Raw genomic sequence first — 24,968 nt, 5'->3', positions numbered from 1 at the left:
TAAGCATACAGTTACGTAGGCCTAGAAAATATAATGAGTCTTGATGATAGAAAGAGCTTCTATGTTTGTAGCTGTTACTACACCCATAACATATTTTTACCTAAGTTTAAACTGCATGTGACGTATATAGATGATAAAATATTTGCTGATATTTGGAAACCGGTAAAACCTGTTGCTACCAAATCTTCTTTTTAACTAGACACTTAGGCTACTAGGCCTAGACAGCAGAGCCTAGTTAAGTAGAACTAGTAGGCCTGTCTAAACTAACCCTACCCTAGACCTAGGCCTTTAGTCTAGGGTATGCAGTATTTTTATAATTTACATGCACAGGTCAAAATTAACAAATTATACATTATGATGGTAGTAGTTTCCGTAAGTGCTCCGTTGAAACACTGAGTGAGTACATATATGGTATGTAATTTAAATGTGAATGGGAAATAGAGAGAAACAAGCTTCAAATTGGAGCTACTGTATAGTACATATAATATTAATAATAAAATGTGAATTGTTTGTATTATTTTGTAGATTCTTAAAAACAAAGGGTGTGACAATGAAGAAGGATTCACAGACGTTCTGAGAGTCGTAAGTAATTGATGTTTTAATTTATGTAATTATGTTAAGTTATCTGGCTGATAATGGTACAAGTAGCAAAATACAGTTCATGTGTAGCAGAATACGGTACATGTGCAGCAGAATACGGTACATGTGTAGCAGAATATAGTACATGTGTAGCAGAATACGGTACCTGTGCAGCAGAATATGGTACATGTGTAGCAGAATACGGTACATGTGTAGCAGAATACGGTACATGTGTAGCAGAATATAGTACATGTGTAGCAGAATAGTGTACATGTGTAGCAGAATACGGTACCTGTGCAGCAGAATATGGTACATGTGTAGCAGAATACGGTACATATGTAGCAGAATACAGTACCTGTGTAGCAGAATACGGTACCTGTGCAGCAGAATACGGTACCTGTGCAGCAGAATACGGTACATGTGCAGCAGAATACGGTACATGTGTAGCAGAATATGGTACATGTGCAGCAGAATACGGTACATGTGTAGCAGAATACGGTACATGTGTAGCAGAATACGGTACCTGTGTAGCAGAATAGTGTACATGTTTAGCAGAATACGGTACCTGTGTAGCAGAATACGGTACCTGTGTAGCAGAATATGGTACCTGTGTAGCAGAATATGGTACATGTGTAGCAGAATACGGTACCTGTGTAGCAGAATAGTGTACATGTGTAGCAGAATACGGTACCTGTGTAGCAGAATACGGTACCTGTGCAGCAGAATATGGTACATGTGTAGCAGAATACGGTACCTGTGTAGCAGAATAGTGTACATGTGTAGCAGAATACGGTACCTGTGTAGCAGAATACGGTACCTGTGTAGCAGAATATGGTACCTGTGTAGCAGAATATGGTACATGTGTAGCAGAATACGGTACCTGTGTAGCAGAATAGTGTACATGTGTAGCAGAATACGGTACCTGTGTAGCAGAATACGGTACCTGTGTAGCAGAATACGGTACCTGTGTAGCAGAATACGGTACCTGTGTAGCAGAATATGGTACATGTGTAGCAGAATACGGTACCTGTGTAGCAGAATAGTGTACATGTGTAGCAGAATACGTTACCTGTGTAGCAGAATACGGTACCTGTGTAGCAGAATACGGTACCTGTGTAGCAGAATATGGTACCTGTGTAGCAGAATATGGTACCTGTGTAGCAGAATACGGTACCTGTGTAGCAGAATATGGTACATGTGTAGCAGAATACGGTACCTGTGTAGCAGAATAGTGTACATGTGTAGCAGAATACGGTACCTGTGTAGCAGAATACAGTACCTGTGTAGCAGAATACAGTACCTGTGTAGCAGAATACGGTACCTGTGTAGCAGGATACGGTACCTGTGTAGCAGATTACATTACCTGTGTAGCAGAATACAGTGCCTGTGTAGTATAATAATTGTACATGTGTAGCAGAATACGGTACATGTGTAGCAGAATAATTGTATATGTGTAGCAGAATAATGGTAACAAACAAGAAACGTAGACAAGTTATGAATGAAGACAAGTTGTGATAATTAGTATATTATAAACATATATCAGTAAATGTGAATTGTCAATAAACTCTTCTAGGAATAAAACAGAATTTGGCTCATGCAGACAATTTTCCTCATAGTGGGACTTTCAAATGCAAAACTATATTTTCTTTATTTTATTTCATACCATTAAACACATGTTATCTCACTAACAATTCATTTCAGGTTAAAACAGAAGTAGAACGTAGAAAATTACTTGGCCGAGATTATTTAAAGAGAAAAGAGACAATTTTAAAACATTACACACCACTCAATCAAGAGATATACAAACTACAGGTATGGAATTAAGTAGTACAAAAATGAAAAGAATATTTTACCTGTTAACTACACCTTGCTGACGGAATACAACTATGAATGCATGTCTGATTTTGTAAAGACCAACTATTACAACAAACGTTTATCTTGACTACTTGTCTCACTACAACTGACAAGAACAACTTCCCCCTTTAGTTATATTTTTAGTTAAATATCTTGACTAAAAATATTTAAAATTGTTGGAAAGTTTTTCTTCTTTATGGTATTATATTTTCTCGTTAAAATTGTTGTAGATTTCATTTCTGAGCCTAACATTTCTGGAGTTGGTTGAACATAGCAAGCAGAAAAATGCATCAATGCAAAGTTTGATAAAACTCATAAGTACTGAAAAAGGTTTGTTGATAGTTGACCTATTGTAATCAAATTCTATAAAAAGTTAGTAAAAGATTCTCTGATTGCCATATAATAACTGTACATTGTGAAGCTCATTCTGCCATTGAACAGTAATCGAAAAAGATAAAAATCAAAGCTCCACACTAGTATAGTAGGCTTTCCTATATGATTAAAACTATTTGACAAAAAGGCATATTTCAAACACATTAAAGGAAAGTCAAGCACCCAGAAAATGGTAAAATTACATGTTTTTGCATTGTTATTTTGTGAACCATGGAAGTTCTATAACTCAAAATGGCATTCAAAAACTTGCATATTTACTGTAATTACGTTTCATGTTTCACATTTAACTGTTTTTTTTATGTAGGAGAGCGTATTTACTCTTTTCCAATTTTTACTGAAGAGTTTTGTAATTCATTTAAAGAAGAAATAGAACATTTTGAAAACACAGATTTACCAAAAGGAAGACCAAATACAATGAACAATTATGGTGTAAGTGTGGTTACCATAAATGCCCTGCTTTGCATAAACTACTCAAACCCCCACCTCAAATTAACTCCCCCTACCCCATACAACATCATTTGGTATAAATGCCCTCTCATAAACAGCCCATAACCTTTACTTTTTTCCTCAAATAAATGCCACCACATGCATTACACACAATATTGTATTATAACACATTTGTATAATATGTAGTAGAATTCATTGATTTCCATGATCTACAATTGACCAAGCATTGTGATTTTTACTGTATTTTATCACTTCTTGATATTGATTTTGTTTTTAAATAATTTATTTGATTTCTTTGTTATGTAGAAGGATTGAAAATAAATAAAAATAAAATAAAAGCCACTACTATTAGTAAAGCATAGACCTGCTTAAAATTCTCAAAATGTATTTTGTTGTAGGTATTAATGAATGAATTGGGATTTGATGACTACTTCATCACACCTTTACGTCAGAATTACATAACTCCACTCGCTAGGCTCTTGTATCCAGACTGTGGTGGAGACTTGTTAGACTCTCACAAAGCTTTTGTTGTAAAGTACAAGATTGGAGAAGATTTGGATCTTAACTATCATTATGATAATGCAGAGGTCACTCTTAATATATCACTTACAAGTGATTTCACTGAGGGCTCATTGTATTTTGGAGGCATGCGTCATGTAAGTAAAAACAATGCCTGAATGTATCCGGTTATAAAAAACAAAGCAACGATTTGTATAATTTTGGCACTGAACACCATAATTAAATGGTTTACATTCTATTTTAAGTAATACTTTATGACCAATATGATTTTTTTATTATGACCGATACAATTTTGTTATTATGACCGATACAATTTTGTTATTATGACCCGAATACAATTTTGTTATTATGACCGATACAATTTTGTTATTATGACCGATACAATTTTGTTATTATGACCGATACAATTTTGTTTTTATGACCCGAATACAATTTTGTTATTATGACCCGAATACAATTTTGTTATTATGACCGATACAATTTTGTTATTATGACCGATACAATTTTGTTATTATGACCGATACAATTTTGTTATTATGACCGATACAATTTTTTCATTATGACCGATACAATTTTTTTATTATGACCCGAATACAATTTTGTTATTATGACCGATACAATTTTGTTATTATGACCGATACAATTTTGTTATTATGACCGATACAATTTTGTTATTATGACCGATACAATTTTGTTATTATGACCCGAATACAATTTTTTAAAGTAAAAATGTAGCTATATTGGTGACAATCATATTGTATATATTCTCCCAACCACCCTCAGATGCTTGTTTTGAGTACCTGAACTTTTCTGTTCATACACATGATAAGGACTCAAGACAAGATGTTCTTAATGTCATTTCCTGGTGGCAGTCTAAAGCCAGTCTAACATTAGTCATATAAAATATTGCACACTAGGCTTCCATTTTGGCTTTTGTATACCTCTGTTGAATTGACATGGTTGTCTTTTATATAGCAACATAGCAGGTTTGTTAATTTTGTGTTGTTTTTAACAGCAACGAGGAATAGAAGAACCACAGCGTACTGAATATTGCCACAAGCCAACGTATGGTTTAATTCATCGAGGACAACACATGCACGGTGCTCTTCCAGTAGCAGATGGTGAACGGTACAATCTAATTATTTGGATGCGATCTTCCAAAATAAGGAATAAAGTGTGTCCAATGTGTGATAATAAACCTGAACTTATTAAGACTGTTGGATTCGGAGATGGATTCACTCAACCAGAAAATACAACTGTCGATGTTTGTTGTACTTTATAATGCATAGGTCAACAAGTTTACAACTCAAATAATATATTTACAAGATTCTTCCAATGGACATGTGTAATTATGACCTCTCTGCGACCTAACTATGTGACATGTAAGGATGTCAAGAATGGTTAAGGCATAAAGATGTAGCAGAGACATTGGTTTGAAGCGTTTTTTGTTTGAAAAAGTGTGTCGACTGTGAGGTTTAGGAGGAGATAGAATATGGGAAAACATAGTCTCCATTAAAGAGAACTATTATAGTACTGTATATACATTAGTATATTATTATAAATATATATTATATATTTAAAAGAATAATAAACTTTTATAAAGCGCTATTTACTGATGTTTTACAGCGCTAAAAGACCAACAAGAATTATTAAAAAGGTGAGATTTTAGAAGTTACTTGATTTACTTAAGAGATTTACATTGACGGGTATGGAGTGAAAGCTGGTTCCAAACTAGTGGCACTTGTGCAAAAAACTCCTTGAAAATAAGCTTAATTATTGTTTAATAATTGTAAAAAGTAATTAATATATTGTTGATGGAAAATGTTTTAATAAACAAACGAAAATAAAGAACTGATTGTAAAATTGTTAGAAAAATGTTTTAATAAAACGAAAGAAGAACTAATTGTAACATATTGTTGGAAATGTTTAATAAACAACAATGAAAGAAACTTAAACTACTTTAGTTGTTGGAAAATGATAGAAAGAACATAAACGGCCATCTCTTACAGAGGCCTATTTAGTTCATTGTTGAAAATGATAGAAAGAACATAAACGGCCATCTCTTACAGAGGCCTATTTAGTTCATTGTTGGCAAACTGCTTTCAATGGTTTATTCAATTCATCGTAATCTGGATTCAATTTGTCTTCCACACGTTTCATCCAGTCAGCAATTTCCGGCTGGTTCTTCAGTAAACCTTTACCAGATGGACAGGCCAACGGTTGAACAAGCTGAAAGAATTTTAAAAATACTACTATTATAATGGAATATACTATAATACTATAATGAAATATTTTAATTGGAACGAATGAAATTTTTTCTTACTAATGCATGCACTAATCATGTAACATAAACTCCAAATATTTCCAAGAATTTCGTTTTTTTAATCGATATATTGTTTCGGGTTGATGAATAAACAATGATATGACAAAAATGCATCTTATAAAATCAAACCATGCTCCTTCAGAAGGTTGTCCGTTGTTGAATAAAGAGCGATAGGATGATTTGGACAATGGGAATGTATCGTATAAAATCAACTATAGCTCCGTCGGAAGGTTGTCCGTTGTTGAATAAAGAGCGATAGGATGATTTGGACAATGGGAATGTATCGTATAAAATCAACTATAGCTCCGTCGGAAGGTTGTCCGTTGATGGTTAATGAATAAAGAGCAATAGGATGATTTGGACAATGGGAATGTATCGTATAAAATCAACTATAGCTCCGTCGGAAGGTTGTCCGTTGATGGTTAATGAATAAAGAGCGATAGGATGATTTGGACAATGGGAATGTATCGTATAAAATCAGCTAGCTCCGTCGGAATGTTGTCCGTTAATAGGTAATGGATAAAGAGCAATTGGATGATTTGGACAATGGGAATGTATTGTATAAAATAAACTATAGCTCCGTCGGAAGGTTGTCCGTTGATGGTTAATGAATAAAGAGCGATAGGATGATTTGGACAATGGGAATGTATCGTATAAAATCAACTATAGCTCCGTCGGAAGGTTGTCCGTTGATGGTTGATGAATAAAGAGCGATAGGATGATTTGGACAATGGGAATATATCGTATAAAATAAACTATAGCTCCGTCGGAAGGTTGTCCGTTGATGGTTAATGAATAAAGAGCGATAGGATGATTTGGACAATGGGAATGTATCGTATAAAATCAACTATAGCTCCGTCGGAAGGTTGTCCGTTGATGGTTAATGAATAAAGTGCGATAGGATGATTTGGACAATGGGAATGTCTCGTATAAAATCAGCTATAGCTCCGTCGGAAGGTTGTCCGTTGATGAATAAAGTGCGATAGGATGATTTGGACAATGGGAATATATCGTATAAAATCAACTACTATAGCTCCGTCGGAAGGTTGTCCGTTGATGGTTAATGAATAATGAGCGATAGGATGATTTGGACAATGGGAATATATCGTATAAAATCAACTATAGCTCCGTCGGAAGGTTGTTCGTTGATGGTTGATGAATAAAGAGCGATAGGATGATTTGGACAATGGGAATGTATCGTATAAAATCAACTATAGCTCCGTCGGAAGGTTGTCCGTTGATGGTTAATGAATAAAGAGCGATAGGATGATTTGGACAATGGGAATGTATCGTATAAAATCAACTATAGCTCCGTCGGAAGGTTGTCCGTTGATGGTTGATGAATAAAGAGCGATAGGATGATTTGGACAATGGGAATGTATCGTATAAAATCAACTATAGCTCCGTCGGAAGGTTGTCCGTTGATGGTTAATGAATAAAGAGCGATAGGATGATTTGGACAATGGGAATGTATCGTATAAAATCAGCTAGCTCCGTCGGAATGTTGTCTGTTAATAGGTTATGGATAAAGAGCAATTGGATGATTTGGACAATGGGAATGTATTGTATAAAATAAACTATAGCTCCGTCGGAAGGTTGTCCATTGATGGTTGATGAATAGCCTAATGAACGATACTTGATTCAGACAGTGGAATGTATGGTACATTATGTACAACTCTGGAGGAAAATGATCAAAATTTCGAATTACTTATTTTTGTATTGAGGTAACATGCACATTATCTGATTCTGCGCATGCCAAACCAAAATATTAACCACAACCTAAATTTCTTTTAAATCTAGTGATTACCTCACAAATAGCAAACAAGTCAGCAACAGATATCTCGTCTCCACACAAGAACCGTTTTCCTTTGAGAAATAACCTATTTATCTTGCCGATGGACTCTTCAGCTTCTTTGACAAACTTGTCGACTGCCTCCTGATCTTTTGGTTTCCCGGTACGTTTTGGAACAAATATCTGTATACAAATATAACAGTGGTCTTATTTTGACTGGTTGTGTAGGTTTTAAGTTGCTCCCGTATATCTCATTAATCTAGCCGTCGTTTTTGTAACAAGCGTTTTTTATGGTTGCATGAGTTATGTATGTTTTAAACTTTACTTTTAAATTATGATATCGGATATCTAACTTTTCTAGAGATTTCTTCTTCTTATAAAAACTCAGATATCTTCTTTAGATCTACAAAAGTCGGATATCTTTTTTGATACATCTGAAAAACTCGGATATCTGGCTTTTCTAGATCTAAAAACTCGGATATGACTGTAGTTTTTGAGTAACAATATTTATGAAAAATAATAACGTTTAGGACACTGACTTAGGTTTCGCCTTATTCCAGCCCATTTTCCCTTTAATTACGTCATCTTCCCGAATTTAGTCATATGACCGTAATGTTAGTTCTTCATACCACACATTAGCAGCATAACATTGAAATGAAACATTACATTGTTATTTACCTCATTCACCATGACGTTAATTCCCGCTTTCCTAATACCTGTATGCTGCCAGGCTAAGTAGGCATCAATCTCAGCCCGAGTCTCAATATTTTTAGGATACCAATGATCTGCTACGTTGTATTTTGCCGCCAGATATCTCACTATTGCAGTACTACAAAGAAACAAACCAGAATTCAAAAGGGCCTTATTATTTATAGACTGTCGTTACCAAGTTTAAAATGTTTAGGCCTATAGATATGGGAAAGTGTTCGTTAGTAAACACTATGTTGTCAACTTGTAATTTCTGTGTTGTATCACCTGCAATTAGGGGATATTGGAGAAAATGATCCATAAAATTAAAAAAAAAAACTTCTTCACACTTGCTTTATTCTTTACAATGTAGCCTACAAGGTTGGACAAGGGGAGTAAGGCATACCTTTCTCCAAGTGTGAAATCACCATCTTTAATTGCTGGTACTGACTGAGCTGGCTGGATTGCAGTGTATTCCGGCATTCTATGCTCACCTGTCAAACAACATTATACGTTATTATTTTCTACAGTATATACAAAATGTCTAATACAATTTTTGAAAATAATTAAACAACTTTAAGACAGTGGACTACATTCAGTCAATAAAGGCTCATTGTACTAGGACGATTACAAAGGTAAATATACATTTTGCTATTTTTCTATTTTCGTTCAATTAAATGACGTCATGATTTGTAATAGCAATACTATCGTGACGATATCACAATTTTATTGTTCTTATTGATCATGACGTCATTTTCATTTGATTAAAAAAAAAATCTTATTTTAGGCCAAAGACAGCAGCATAAGTGTTATAGTTTCGAAAATTTTCTAATTTTATTTTTAAAATAAATATCTTTGTTTTATATATTATCGTCGTTCGTTATCTTTCGTAGTATAACCGGACCTTAAATCACGAAGAATTATATTCTGGACAACCTACATAATTGGAGTATTGTAGTAAATGTATGAATAATTATATAATGAAATGAATGTTTAAAATTACAATATTCTTTTTGCTGATTCTTTCCGCAATTTTGATTATCCTTGAGATAACAAATATTTAGTGGCTCTGAAATGTTGACTATTATTAAAAACCACAGCAAAGGGACCTGTAACATCGATAATTAGACCTATAATATTTGTAGACCTGATTATCAAACCAGGCATACTATAGGGTTTTCATTGTAAACCTTGTTCCTATGAATAAATGAAAATCACTGACTCAAGCATGATTAAGCAAATTTGTCTGGGTATTTTTAGAAACTCCATATAACTATTTCATGTGCACATGTGTATTCACAATAGAGGTGAGGAGGTCTTGGTCTTGGACGCAAAGTGAAGGGGTTCTTATTTTTTCCCCTCTCCGTCATCACCCTGATTCAGGATTTTTAAGGTGGACATACGTGCCGTCAACTCATTTTTTCTTTTTGAGCTGAGAAATGCTACGATAACTTGGAATGTGATCTATTAGAGTGCTGTTTCTAAAAAATATGTTTCACTTGCCAAGGCAGCATACATGGGTGGGGGGGGGGGGGGGGTAGTTGTGCTAGGGGGTAATTGTCCTATAGGGTAGGTTTCCTATGGGTAATTGTCCGGGTGGTAGTTGTCCTATGGGGGTAATTGTCCGGGTGGTAGTTGTCCTATGGGTAATTGTCCTATAGGGTAGTTGTCCTATGGGTAATTGTCCGGGTGGTAGTTGTCCTATGGGTAATTGTCCTATAGGGTAGCTGTCCTATGGGTAATTGTCCGGGTGGTAGTTGTCCTATGGGGGTAATTGTCCGGGTGGTAGTTGTCCTATGGGTAATTGTCCTATAGGGTAGTTGTCCTATGGGTAATTGTCCGGGTGGTAGTTGTCCTATGGGGGTAATTGTCCGGGTGGTAATTGTCCGGGTGGTAATTGTCCTATAGGGTAGTTGTCCTATGGGTAATTGTCCGGGTGGTGGTTGTACTATGGGAGTAATTGTCCGGGTGGTAGTTGTTCGGGTGGTAATTGTCTAGGGGTACGGTAGTTGTCCGGATACGTTTAAAGCAACAGTATATTTTAATAGTGACTAAAATAAAAAAGCATACCTTTTGCCAAGTCGATGACTTTCTCATGGTAGGGTATCTTGTTATATTTGCAGAACAATACTACGGCACGACTAGGTTGAGATAATGGATTATAATACACTGTTAAAGCCATCTTTAGCTTTAGTAGAACAATTTAATTCTACAGTATTATCAGGGAGTTGCAACTCTCTGGTATTATCAAGTGACTGGAGCGGCTGCAATGCTAATGTCAACGAAGTTCGTGCAAAGAGTCAATTGAATATCATTCATGAGCGTGATCTGATTATTCAACCATATCAACTTCTTTTGTACATTTGACCTTGTAATCTCCTTCCGTTTTTCACAAATAAGAGAGCCTAAATAATAGAAGTTTGTTTGAATTAACAGTTACGGTTGTGTAATTGTAAACAAAAATTGTCGTCATAATTATTTATATTTTTTGTATACATTATTACCGTATCGTTATAGTGGAGGTCATGCATTTTTAAATGTGGGCTCTTATTAGGTTCTGTTTTCGCTACAAACAAAAAAAACAAAAAACAAAAAAAAACAAAACAACCGGTTAAAAACGTGTGATTATAAATAATTACCATCACATTTCTTTCCTGTCAACGTTGAGAGAGTTGCACTCCCATCAGACTATAAACATGCCCCATAATAATAACAATCAACCATTAAGGTAACAACAGTTTAACCACTAACGTAACCAACTTCATTAACCACCAACGTAACAACAGTTTTTAAACAACAGGTTAATAACGTAACTTAACGCAGGGAGATGTAAAATGAAAAAAAATCTCCCTGCTTAACGTAACAAACTTCATTAACCATGCTTAACAAAACAACAGACTAACGTAACAACAGTAGAAAATTCATGTAAGTTAAAAATCTTTTTTTTAAACTTCAGTTTCCGTCCGTTTGTGTTTGTCTATTCTCTATCAAACAGTGTCCAGCCATTGAAGTTTAAAGTATTTGGACATATACAAATGGAAATGGAACGGCTTCATCACAATAAGGTTTCCATACGGAATACAATGTGTGTCTTACGGATACAACATTTATTGCCCGTCGGACTAAGACAGATAATTTAAAATAGACTGAAGTTTTAAGATTGAAATTTACATTTTCAGCTGTAAATCAACACACCATACGTCTAAAGATCAACACATTGAAGGATAGACACACCAACGTTGTCAGTATGATATAAACGAGGCCATATACATGGCTGCAGTCGCATGCTCAAGTTAGTGTTTACCGACCAACCGACCGACATAGTGAGCTGTAGAGTGGCTTTGCACGCGACTAAAAAATAAATAAATTTAGTTAAAATTAACACTATTATTTATCCTCTGGTAGGAGGATGATATTTGTTGCGAAGGAATGCTTGTGTTTTGATTTCTCGAAGCGGATTTAGCACAGTGGCAGAATCTTCGTACCTTTAAAATTGGGGTTTTGTTTCCCAAAAGATAGAATTGCTGCAATGTGTATGGCCTTGCTAATGTTTTGCCATTGATGGTTAACATTGTCTGTGTTTTTTGTGTTTAGTAATTTCTTCTGGAACTCAGACTGAAATCTATGCTGTTTGTCCTTGTTACCGGCGTTAGAAGTGCAGTGAATTCAAGGAGTCTACGTCCATTACTGTTTAATTTCCCAACACCAAAACATCCTTTGTGAGGGGACCAGGATAGAACATCTGCCCCAACACGTGCATTGAAATCTCCAAAGATAAGTAGTTGTTCATTTTTCAGGATCTTCATGACAGTATATTGAGTAGAACCCATAGAAATAATAGATAATAGAACCCACCAATTACTTCCGTCGGAGCTTGCATAGTCGGAGCATAGATATTAATTAGGCTAACGACTTCAAGATTGGTGTGAAGCTTCATTGAGATCGTCCGTTCATTTCCATCAGTAGGTAGTTCTATAAATGGCAGGATAGATCTACTCGTTTCTCTCCATTATTTGCACCTTTCCAGAAAAGGGTAGGCCAATAGTTTTTTTCCTGCAATTGAACCAAGGCCAGGAAGTCTGGTTTCCTGGAGTGCAGCTAAGTCGATATTTAATCGCTGTAATTCTTGATCGATTATCGATGATTTTCTCAGTTCAGCATTCAGTGTTATAGTGCGGTCTACTTGCCAATTTTGCAGGCTCTAATCTCTAACCACCCAATCAGAGAAGGCGGACTATGACGGATCAGTACCTAATTGGTCAAGGGCTGTTCAGCTTGAGGCAGGCGGTAACTAATCACTGGGATTAAATAACCTCTCCTACCGTCAGAAATAATTCGTAGCGTCCAAATGTCACGCCAATACAATCTAGACTTATAACTCGTAACAATTACTTCTCGATTTGTTTCCATCCTCAGATGCCAGAGTTTTCTTTTCCGGTGTGTGTTTGCCTGGGTGATGTTAAGAATCCATGGGTTACCCAAGCGCCACGAGTCCTCTCTCTGCCTTCCCCTGCGAATTCCAAAAAAGACCGATGCTATACATTTGGTACAAGGTTGGTTGCAGCATCGATTTGCTATCATTAGTTGACTTCAATAGAAGGATGATGCGATCCTGTTTCAGTTTTCTGTTGCAGTTAACTCCCTTAGCTTTTAGCTTTACCTAGCCTAATCCACAAGGTAGTGGGTGCTAATGACCTATAGGTGTGCATTTTTACTCATATATGTGGGCTTATTTTACCCATAGGCAGGCCTATTTTACCCATAGGCAGGCCTATTTGCCCATACAGTAGGTGGGCCAGGGCGTGTCCACACTCCGGTGGGCCATGCGCCAGATACCTTCTATCGGGTTCCTGTTCTTCTGTAGCCCTTTCCACATCAGTTTCACTAGTCGCAATAGTAGCTGCTTACAGCGGGTACCGTACCGACGAGAAGGTTGTGAAATAGGACTTGTAAAAAGAAAGGATATAAATTCCCAATGGACTGTAATATATCCGCCATATACCAGTACAGAAGAGTAACAGGATAAAAAATGGTTGTAGTAGAATGAATGAAATGATGAGAAAAATGAAAGAGACTGATGGGAACCACAGGCTAGGCCTCGTAACGCATCATTAAACTTCACCCACCTTCATCCAACAAAAAAACATAACTGAACTTGAAAATTGTCAACTTTCTTAACAAAAAATATGACGAAACAGTTTTTAAAGTCTAAGATTTCTTAACCTTTTTTTTACTGTTACGTTGGTGGTTAATGGAGTTTGTTACGCGCACGCACGTTGGTTGTTAATTTTTGTTACGTTAGTGGTTAATGTTACATTGGTAGATTGTTACATTAGTGGGTGTTTGTATACATGCGTCCGCACGAACCGCATTAGTTTTACCCTCACCAAGTTCTTTTCTGTTTTGTGACAATGATGAGAATGTAAATGATTACATATTATGTCGCCATAGGTTATAATATATATACATTGTTCATTTAATTCATTCTGATTAAAATATCCATATAAAGATACATACAGTATAGAAAAACAAAAACAAAAAACAAAAAAATCCATTCTGAAAGTATCATAATACTACTGCAGCAGTACTAGACCTGGCCCACACTCCGAATGAGTGATAGATTAATTTAATTTACCTATGGTATAGTTAGAAATCGTTTACAATATAATAACTATTGATTGTTCTAATTAAAACATTACCATTAATTCGTTTCATAAAGATTAGACATATACCCTCTGGTTAATATGGATCCCGTGTTTTCGAATTCTAGAAAATGGAAACAATTTTAGAAAATCTGAGTATTCTTAATTAAATCTAGAAAAACACAGATGTTGGCCTATGAGTTTTCTAGATGAATCTAGAAACTCATATATATCCGAGATCTGAGATATATATCCGAGATCTGAGTTTATATATAGACACCCTTCTTAGGTTATAAATAAAGATTAACCCTTTGAAGACGCGAGGTTTCTACCCCAAGTCACTGAGGCTAAAATAAGGTATTTTTAATAGGTTTAGGAAAAATTCAAAATACATTTTTAACTGTAACTTTCTGCAACTACTTTCTGCCTTCCGAAAAATGTCATTTTTTTACCTAGGTCAAAGTCAAATGCTCAAAAAGTGCAATTTCAGTGACCCCCAAAAGTCAACCCGTACATATACGGGCCTCGCGTCCTGGGAGAGTAAATTACCCCGTATTGGAAACGGATCACGTCTTCAAAAGGTTAAATAAGGATATAACCTCTAGTCAATGGAAAAAATATCATTAACGATTTAGTTCTTTGGAAGGAGACGCCTGTTTAGTTCATCATGTTTCATCATGAAATTAGAATTTAGCCTGTGACTAACGAGACAAAATACAGGCCTAATTCCAATAATTATTTTATATACAAATAAAGTCAGTACCGTACACTAAAACATTTAATAATTCTAGAATATAAAATGGCCATCTTCAATAAGTTCTACATTTGTCTGTGGCATACAATTCAGAAGATTATCAATTTCGTCTTCTCCAATGATGTCCCCTATGTCTTCCTCTCTGCTGTAATAATCGCATGTAGAGACTGGAATAAACTCCGTCAAACCAGCGTGTGCGTTGTCTACTTTTACACGTAGAACCTCATCTAATTTCCAGTAAGGATCTGTAACGTTCTCTCGTCCACATTTTTCTGACTTCTGAGGTTTATCTGAGGAAACTGACTTCATTGGCGTGTAAGGATTTGAGTCCTGCTTATTTCTTGTGCTTTCCACGAGTAATGGAGACAATTGCAGTGCATCATCATCACCTGTTTGTTGCAGGCGAAAGTATGCCGTGCTTTTCTCTTTAACTGCCATTTTGTCAGTGGTAACTGGTGATGAGTTTATAAAACCACTTTTCGTAACTGGTGAAACTTGGTCAATAGACGGTACAACCATGTAAATGTTTTTCCCTTCTATCTGAGAATCAGGACTAAACTCATGAAATCCTTGATCAGAACTTGTTGAACTGCGGTACGATGTAGGTAAGTCCGACTTCTTCGTCTTCAAGTCATCAAAAACTTCCTTTTCTACTGATCGTGGACGAACGGGGCTAATTTCCTAAATAAAAGAGATATCTTTATTAAACATGTTATTTCACGTCTATAAGGACAAATACAGTGAATGCGTGGTTCTATAAACAACATTTCATTACCACGCAAAGTGGATTGAATTTCGTGAAATACACACCTACATCATTTAGGTAGAGGACCCTTTAATATCATTTTTTAATGACGGATCTTCACGGGTTATCCTTATTAAAGATGACAAATAAATAATAAATCATCTTGGCTGCCTAACTCTTAAAGATGTATTGTCCCCCAAAAACATGAAAAATGAAGATTAATTAAATCAGAATTTGGATAGGTTATTTTGTAGTTTTAATAAAGTTAATCACTTCCATAGAAAAAAAACGAAAAAAAAATGTTTTTACTTACAAAATGACAAAAATAAATGGTTAAATTAAACCAAAAACCATTGGCTGGCAGCCAATTTGACTATTTTTTGCTTTAAATTACTGATTTTTCAGGTAAATACATTTTTTTTCCGGTCCAATTTTTGGTCAAAGAGGATAACTATTAGGGCCTATGTGACATTAAAATGGCATATTCAACAAAACAATTTAAAAAAATATGTTTTCAGGGGGACAATACATCTTTAACTTGAAAACAATAAAGACATGATATTTACCACTTTGAAGAATTTTGGTTCAGGCCATTCAATGAAAATTCGCTTACGTATATACACATTAAAAGCTCCAAAAAACAGCATAACAAATAAGATAATAATTCCCACCACAAGAAACGGAATGATAAATTCATCTGAAAGTACAACATATCATGAATTGTTGCAAATTTTCTGAAAACATGAACATTGTAAAAGAAAAACAAGAGAAACAATCATTTTTTTTCTATATGGATTATGAACTTACTTACTTGAATATACGATCACATCTAAAAAAATAGAGGCAACTTCCTTAATTTGATCACACAAATGCACCCAAAATATTATTCAAGCAGGTAGTAAAATTACGCTATTTTCAGATTAACGTATGGCTATTGGTAAATTTGCCATGAGAAGATATTATATGCAGTAGTGAGGCTATTTCTAAGCATTCAGTAGTAGAGAAACAACAATAAGTAGGCCTAACATTGTCGCAATTAAACTCGACATGTGTGCTATTCTAAATTGTAATAATTGTTTTTTCACATACTAGGCTGATATTGCACTGCAACTGTATTCAGAGTTACGGGTCTCTCGGTCACCAAACCTAAAAAAAAAATGAAATTGGTAAATATGAGGCTCTAATGTCTATCTCTAGTTGTACATTATGTCATGAAGTAAAATTTGCCAACATTAAAGTAAAGTAAGTGTTGAGCACTTTTCAGAATATTACCGTAGCTTTTGAGAAGAAGCCAAATGATTTCCTTACTTTACTCAATGATACAGAAAAATGGTGCATACTTTTGGTTCTGATTTAACCATATATTGAAACCCTTATTTACTATTAGTTGTTTAAGTATTAATTGACGATGAAAACAAAGTTTACCCCGAATATGGGTGTTTTCCAAATACATGCACAAGCGAACCCTCTAGGTATCATAAAGAGACATAGGCCAACACACCTTGTTTCAAGCATTTGAACTCATATAATATCCTGGTTGGAGGACCTTCGACTTCGACTTCAAACGTGTCTACCTGAACACTCCTTAGCTCTAGATTATAGACAATGGTGGTTTTCTCTGTGATGTTGTTGCACGGCACATTTATGTCAATGTTATTCAATGTTAATTCTTCCTCAACACTTTCATTCAGTGATTGTCCAGTATAGTTTCCCGTAATGCGGTAAAAATACTGATTTTCTTCATTTGGTGTTTCCCATTGTAGTGACAAGACGTTTTCGTTTTCTGACGATGTAGCGTTCACGTCTATGATCATAGAAACTACAAAAACAAATTTTCCATTATTTTTAGACAATAAAAAAGAAAATATTCTAGTCACGTACGGTATATATTGGTCGAGAAGGTAAACTGTTCTTTTTATATACATTATGAGGATTTTGATATTTCATTTCATTTGGTCATTATTAATGCAGATATGATTAGTGAGCACATAATGACAACTTTATCTTGCAGCTGTCACCAGATACTATCTAGCCAACTATTGTAAGTCAGTTAGATACAACTCGAGGTGGATTAAATACACTATAGTGACAGCTGTAAAATTGGTATAGGTATACGTATTCCGAATGACTTTAAAACTCACTGGGTAGTGTGACAATTGGACTCCAATCACTGAACTGGTGATGTAGGCCTAATGAAAACCTTGATCGCACTTGAAATTCATATTCAGCTACCGCTGTCGTAATCTCCTCAATAATGATCTGCTTTTTATGCTGTTTTTCAATCTAATAAAAACAATTCGCTTTTAGTAACCTTGTCAATCATTGGGAGCTACATGACCTTATTTTCTTTTGAAGCATTTTGTTACGTTTAAGAATCGTTCAATTTTCTAACGAAACTGTATAATCACGAGCGTCAAATGTTTCAGATGTGTTGTAGAAGATGACTGAATTATTATTGTCATGTCATCACAGTAGCTTACCACAAAATCAGTGCAAGTATTTTCACTTGCACTGCTGATGGAGGGCAAGTACTACCCGAAATTTTGATTTAGATCTTTGCTTATTATATTTTTCATCTCCATTTGAGATCTAGTCACAGTCTTGTCATTTTTTAGTAATTTGCCTTTAGGTTTAATAAATAAATTAAAATAAATAAATCCTGCATAACGGAATAACAATCTTTTAAAAAGCGTGCTTTATTATTTTGAAGATTTGTTTAATGAAGCCAAACAACGTAATCTTTTTGAAGGAAGTGAGTCGAAAATATTCTACAAAAATGTTGTTTAACGATTTGAAATATATATTATACACAAACGTAATAAATATATATTTATTGCCGATTTTACTACATTCAAATTTAATGAGTTGGTAAATTCGTGATATACGATAGTTATTCCACAATTCGTTGTCTCCTGATGATAAAAATATGACAAAACAAATAGTGAAAATGATTGTAACTTCATTACCTCTTCTGTCCATGTTTCACTTAAACGTCTGTAACGAAGTTGAAACCATAGCGAGTTACAATAATAGCAATCTTCTTGTAATTTCCAGAATACTATGACGTTTGATTCCCCCACTGAAACTCTATCAATTAATGGTGACAAAGGTACGGCTGAAAATACAACAAAATAAAACGATTAGAACGTGCGTACAGCCATGAGAGTTACTTCAGTGAATCTTTAATTTAGATAAGTAACGTCTGCCGTACATCAAAAGACGGTTGTAGCATAACAACAGAATCATTAAGACATTCTAAGGTTACCGAACATTATTTCTTTTAGGAGACACAAATCAAACCTAACTTTACTAGTGTTTATTCCTCATGCTAATCTTCAAACAATTTAGATATTATTTAAGATTAAAAATTATGATTTTCGTTATGTTATACTTCAAAAGCTCATTGAACGAAACCCGTATCCCCGCCGGATAAATCACATAAGTCACGTAAAAGGGATTAGACATTTGATCTTCTGTGGTGCTTGTATATTTTATGAAATAATTCGATGGTAATGATCTATATTTTCCAAACCTGTGCTAAATATTGGCCTACAGACCTTCATTCTTAGAATCAAATGTGGATGTTGTATTGGCAGTACCAAACATATTTTCAACAACTACTCGTACTAGATGTGCTCTCATTGGATTACCATCATTTTCTGAAACTTTGCACGTGCTGTCGTTTAGCTTATTAGAACAGTTGATCCACACATTAGAACTGTTTCTAAGGGGATTAAAAGAATTCATAATTCAATATTAATTGTTAGTAATCAAAATTCTATAAACAGTAATCAGTAATCTGTAATCAATAATCCGTAAATCAATAATCTGTAATCGGTAATCTGTAAACAGTAATAAATAATCTGTAATCGGTAATCTGTAATCATTAATCAGTAATAAATAATTGGTATTCATTAATTGGTAATCAGTAATTTGTAATCAGTAATTTATAATCAATAATCTGTAACCAATAATCTGTAATCAGTAATACTCAATAACTCAATAATATTTAATCAATAATCTGTAATCATTTAACATAATAGTATTATTTTGTTACTTTGTCTTTTTTCATAATATTTGATTATGCACCTGCAGCTGTTGAATTTAAATAAAGGAGCGATGACAAACAGACAGACAAATGGTTGGTGTCACATTACGAGACACTGTGATAAGAGAAGAGTAAGAATGGCAGCCGAGAACCGGCAACAGAAGGGAAGACAAAAACGCAGAGGGACGACATTATTTCTAATACAGAAAAAAAACTTTGGCTAGGCCAGCACAGAACAGAAACGAATGTCAAAGGCTTGAGGAGGGCTACATCCGACAGTGTTATGATGGAGCCGAGGTAAGGCAAGGTTATGCATTCTGTATTAGAAATGAAACATTTCTTTAGGTATGATAAGACATTTATTATTTGTGAGAAAAGCAATGGTTCTAATTATTTGTGTTATTTATCAATAATACAAATCACTTACTGAAATTGAAATGTATAGACACTTATAACTCCGGTGAATTCCGTTCCCCATGTACACAAATAATCAACAATATTTGTCGATCTGCAGTTTAATGTTGGAGACGATGGTACGACTAAAGGATACAAAATATAGTAAGGTATATAACTATCTGTTCTGTGGATTCTTATTACATGTAAGGAGTGGTTTTCTATAATAATAATAAATCTCATCTCAGTCTCCAGCCACATACAATAAAAGACGAAAACAAATGGTTTAAATATATCATGTTTAATCTGGGACGGTGCGGCCATACACGCCAATTGCTACATGCACCGCCGCGACATCTCTTTTTATTATCGGTAATTAAATAGATTCTAGGACTTCATAAAGGTAACATTCAAGTTAAACCTCGTTCATAATTACCCGTAAGTTGGCTTCATGGATCAATTATCGTTAAAGATGTATTGTCCCCCTGAAAAAATAATTCTTATACATTTGTTTGTTGAATATTCCATTTTAATGTAACATAATAGTTATCCACTTTGGATTTAAAAAAAATGTAATTTAAAGCAAAAAATGGTCAAATTGGCTGCCAGCCAATGGATTTTTGGTTGAATTTAACAATTTATTTTGTGAAAAGTGAAAACATTATTTTTTTTTCTATGGAAGTGATTAACTTTATTAAAACTACAAAACAACGTATGCAAAGTCTGATTTGATTAATTTTCATTTTTCATGTTTTTGGGGGCAATACATCTTTAACTTTGATGGGATCAAATCATGTTTTCAAAACTATGTATGCCATTGACTTACTACCAACTGTTAATGACGATGTTGATTTATTTGTCGTTACTCTTCCATTTTGTTTTTCTACAAGTAAAAAGCAATCGATCCAATGTTCATGACCTGTCATGTTTAGGTTTGTTAAGGTAAGAATGGCTTCTGTACTTGAGATTACGGCAGTATTTTTTCCTGAATTAATAGGTACTTCGTCAATTTTCCATTCAATATCCGAGGCATTGTACGATGTTTTTGTTTGATCTAACGTACATGTAAAGTTCAGGGTGGAACCGGCCAACGAATATGGATCAACGGGCGTCAGTTTAAGTGCTGCAATAAAAAAAAAGTTTAAGTACGTACAGCATATAGTTGTGTCCGCACCCAACAATTACTGTACAACAAAGAAAATAATGGTAACATTGTAAAGAACAACGACAGTGAAATAGTTAATTCAAAAATGTTTATTAAAGAAAAAATTGAAAAAAGAAAGTCTTTATTTGTTTAACATTATAAAGAAGATTTATTAACGTATCAAGCAAATATTTCTATTTTGAAACATAGGTGTATTATAAGAAGTAAGTTCCATCGTTTCCTCAGAATTTAATCTTAAGTTAAATAGTTAAAATAAACAAAATGTTGGTGTCTACTTACATGATGTAACTTTGAAAGCGCAGACAGTGGTCAAAATAATCAAAATCTGGAACGTCCTCAATGAAATGTTTAATGTGTAAGAGAGTTCTGCCATCGTCTTTGGAACAATAAAAAGCTAGTTGTTAATGATAGTATACAAAGTATTAACGTGATTGGTCGAAATAAATGATCGGAATGATCGTTCTAAATGATAATCGTACAGTATGACATCATCGAAGTACACAAACTAAAATGAGAGTGTCAAAATAAAAACATTAACTCTAAGTGACTGGAAACATTCTTATTGAAAGGCAAATGTAACCTTTTTTATGTAATATAACGGATATTGCCTTATTTAAAAGATATTCTATAACATTTGAGATCCTCCTTTAGGCCTAATAGTCAATATTTTTTCTCACCAGACTATAATTTCCATAAGCGCTACGCGATTCGAGGAAATAGGAATCCCTTCAGAAACAAGGCCATATAGATGGCTGCAGTCGCGTGCTCATTAGTGTTTTCCGACCGACCGACCAACCTACCAACTGACCGAAATTACTGAACATGTTTAAAAATGTTGAAATGTTTAAAAAATATTTATATTTTTTTAATTTACACGTGCGTAGCCTGTCACTTTTGACGTGCTCGTATAACGTAATTTCGAGTTGAAAAGTAAGTCAAGAAAACAGAAATCGGGCAAAAAGAGTGCGCAATAACATTTAACGCGCAATTTTGTAAACGCTTAAAATTGCCTGAAACGTACTCTTATTTCATCGAAAATAAATTTTGAAAATTTTAAGCGCGCGTACGCATGCGTTACATGCGCTACGCACGTAATTGTATTGCCATATGATGATTTATGCCCTGAAATTTATGAGTACCAAATTTTATTTAATTGTGATTCATGGTTGTGAAGATATGATTACAAACGTGATTTCGTTAAATCGTGCGTAGACCGCGTAATTTTTTATTGCGCACCGTGAAAACATAACCACATCGATTCCTGGCCATAAGGAATATACTGTGAAAAATTGACTTAGCTGGATTAAACTGATATCAGGATAAAGTCAGAAAGCGATAAAACGCATAGTGATACCGGACCGACAGACAGACCGACCGACCGATCGACATAGTGAACTATAGAGTCACGTCCACGCGACTAAAAATATGATTTTCTCGAAGGAGGATCTCATATGTTATAACACACCAAGCATGCAATATCTGCATAATTTCATAGCTATACAGAAAGAGAAACTTCACAAGTAAAATATATATATATATAAATAAAGAATCATCGTATGCCTCTTTAAGGTTAATTAGGTGTTTTTAGTTGCCCATTCTTTGAACTTTCTAACCAATACTATGACAATCTAATGCGAGTGATCACATTACCTTCGTTTCGCTTACGTACTTGCGTTACGTCCAAGAGGAGAACTAAGCTTTATTTTCACTGACGTATTTTAAAATGTATATCCTGTTCATAATGCAATCATGGTAATATGCGAGATTACTTTAACCCAGTGTAAACACACTTCTAATTATGATGTAAATTATTGTAAAAGTCGGCAGTACCATTAGGATAATTGTGTCATTTCGTTATCCGTGTACGTGAAGACCGTTACCTTATTATAAAATTGAACAAAATATATAGCATTTTAACACCTGCTACTGTATGAGTAGTACCGTATCTAGACGTGGCCTGCGTCTTGTTATAATCCAACACAATCCACGATTTTTGTATGAAACGCCATGTGTCCCAAATATGTATTATAAAATACACCGACTATGAATTACCATTTATAATAAATACCACATTTATAAAACCACATTTAATTAATTTAATCAAATTGTTATACAGTAGGCTATCCACATATATTTTGACTATTTACACCGAACTATTGCAGATCATGTACGGTGACATACATAACGAATAAAAATAGGCTTATAAACGTGCCTTCAATAACAGAGAAGTCTCTATAGGTATTAACTCCAATAACGCTTTATATAATTCCGATAAATGTGAGCCGACTGTGTCATTAGCACATGTTATCAAAAGCATCTTTATTCGGAGAAACAACATCAAGATAAACATAACTTAACTTAATTGGATAGCACTTAAAAAACAAATTGCGAAAGAATGTTTACGAAGTGGTATTGACTTATGTCTATATAATAATAAACTAATTATTGGTATAAATCATGTACTACTATATAATTATCATAACTTAGTTAACAGGTCTTAAATGTAGGGTATAGCACTTACACCTAGGCCTAACTACATTATAATCTCACTATAGAGATTTAAATACAACACCTACTATGTTTCCATTATGTTTGCCTTCCTACTAACCAACACTTTATAAACACAGTCATACTGATAGGCCCTAAGTCTCATTAACTCAGTTAATTAGGCCTACGCGTCCTCTACTAATAACATGATCATACTTACTCAAAGAGGTTTGGATACAGGGCCGACTAGGCAATTATTAGTATCAATCCTCTTAAACTGTATATTAATATTATAGTAAAACACTCACATAAATAAAGTAACTCCGAATACTATGTAAAATCAAAGAGGAAATAAGACTCACCAGAGGTATTGAGAGCATGCACCGACTCTAGGAACAACGTACACCATTAAGAGCATGCACCGACTCTAGAAACAACGTACACCATTAAGAGCATGCACCGACTCTAGAAACAACGTACACCATTAAGAGCATGCACCGACTCTAGGAACAACGTACACCATTAAGAGCATGCACCGACTCTAGAAACAACGTACACCATTAAGAGCATGCACCGACTCTAGGAACAACGTACACCATTAAGAGCATGCACCGACTCTAGAAACAACGTACACCATTAAGAGCATGCACCGACTCTAGAAACAACGTACACCATTAAGAGCATGCACCGACTCTAGGAACAACGTACACCATTAAGAGCATGCACCGACTCTAGGAACAACGTACACCATTAAGAGCATGCACCGACTCTAGGAACAACGTACACCATTAAGAGCATGCACCGACTCTAGGAACAACGTACACCATTAAGAGCATGCACCGACTCTAGGAACAACGTACACCATTAAGAGCATGCACCGACTCTAGGAACAACGTACACCATTAAGAGCATGCACCGACTCTAGAAACAACGTACACCATTAAGAGCATGCACCGACTCTAGGAACAACGTACACCATTAAGAGCATGCACCGACTCTAGGAACAACGTACACCATTAAGAGCATGCACCGACTCTAGAAACAACGTACACCATTAAGAGCATGCACCGACTCTAGGAACAACGTACACCATTAAGAGCATGCACCGACTCTAGGAACAACGTACACCATTAAGAGCAT

The 24,968-nt window shown here is 34.8% G+C and overlaps 3 protein-coding genes across 3 annotated transcripts; 1 reads left to right on the top strand and 2 right to left on the bottom strand.

Annotated features, from left to right (window-relative positions):
* On the top strand, positions 1 to 5,330 carry LOC144835147 (2-oxoglutarate and iron-dependent oxygenase domain-containing protein 2-like). The gene is made up of 7 exons (XM_078690204.1): positions 1 to 162; positions 526 to 582; positions 2,281 to 2,391; positions 2,664 to 2,763; positions 3,131 to 3,255; positions 3,672 to 3,929; positions 4,808 to 5,330. The coding sequence occupies exons 1-7, from the start codon at positions 34 to 36 to the stop codon at positions 5,072 to 5,074; spliced, it is 1,047 nt and encodes a 348-aa protein (XP_078546330.1). The 5' UTR covers positions 1 to 33; the 3' UTR covers positions 5,075 to 5,330.
* Positions 5,331 to 5,659: 329 nt separating this feature from the next.
* Positions 5,660 to 10,927, bottom strand: LOC144835171 (glutathione S-transferase theta-1-like). The gene is made up of 5 exons (XM_078690232.1): positions 10,665 to 10,927; positions 9,001 to 9,088; positions 8,586 to 8,736; positions 7,923 to 8,090; positions 5,660 to 6,021 (listed from the first exon to the last, which is right to left on the bottom strand). The coding sequence occupies exons 1-5, from the start codon at positions 10,774 to 10,776 to the stop codon at positions 5,875 to 5,877; spliced, it is 666 nt and encodes a 221-aa protein (XP_078546358.1). The 5' UTR covers positions 10,777 to 10,927; the 3' UTR covers positions 5,660 to 5,874.
* A 3,030-nt stretch (positions 10,928 to 13,957) lies between these two features.
* Positions 13,958 to 24,232, bottom strand: LOC144835759 (uncharacterized). Its single transcript, XM_078690841.1, has 11 exons — positions 24,191 to 24,232; positions 21,621 to 21,717; positions 21,003 to 21,299; positions 20,211 to 20,322; positions 19,293 to 19,459; positions 18,702 to 18,850; positions 17,877 to 18,018; positions 17,237 to 17,554; positions 16,825 to 16,881; positions 16,302 to 16,432; positions 13,958 to 15,671 (listed from the first exon to the last, which is right to left on the bottom strand). Exons 1-11 carry the CDS (start codon positions 24,206 to 24,208, stop codon positions 15,024 to 15,026), a joined length of 2,136 nt encoding a protein of 711 aa, XP_078546967.1. The 5' UTR covers positions 24,209 to 24,232; the 3' UTR covers positions 13,958 to 15,023.
* Between the last annotated feature and the right edge of the window lie 736 nt (positions 24,233 to 24,968).

This window comes from Antedon bifida, chromosome 2 (assembly GCF_963402885.1).
Source record: "Antedon bifida chromosome 2, ecAntBifi1.1, whole genome shotgun sequence".
Classification (NCBI taxonomy): domain Eukaryota; kingdom Metazoa; phylum Echinodermata; class Crinoidea; order Comatulida; family Antedonidae; genus Antedon; species Antedon bifida.
Note: the sequence above shows the minus strand (reverse complement) of the source record. Positions and strands in the feature narration are given on the sequence as shown.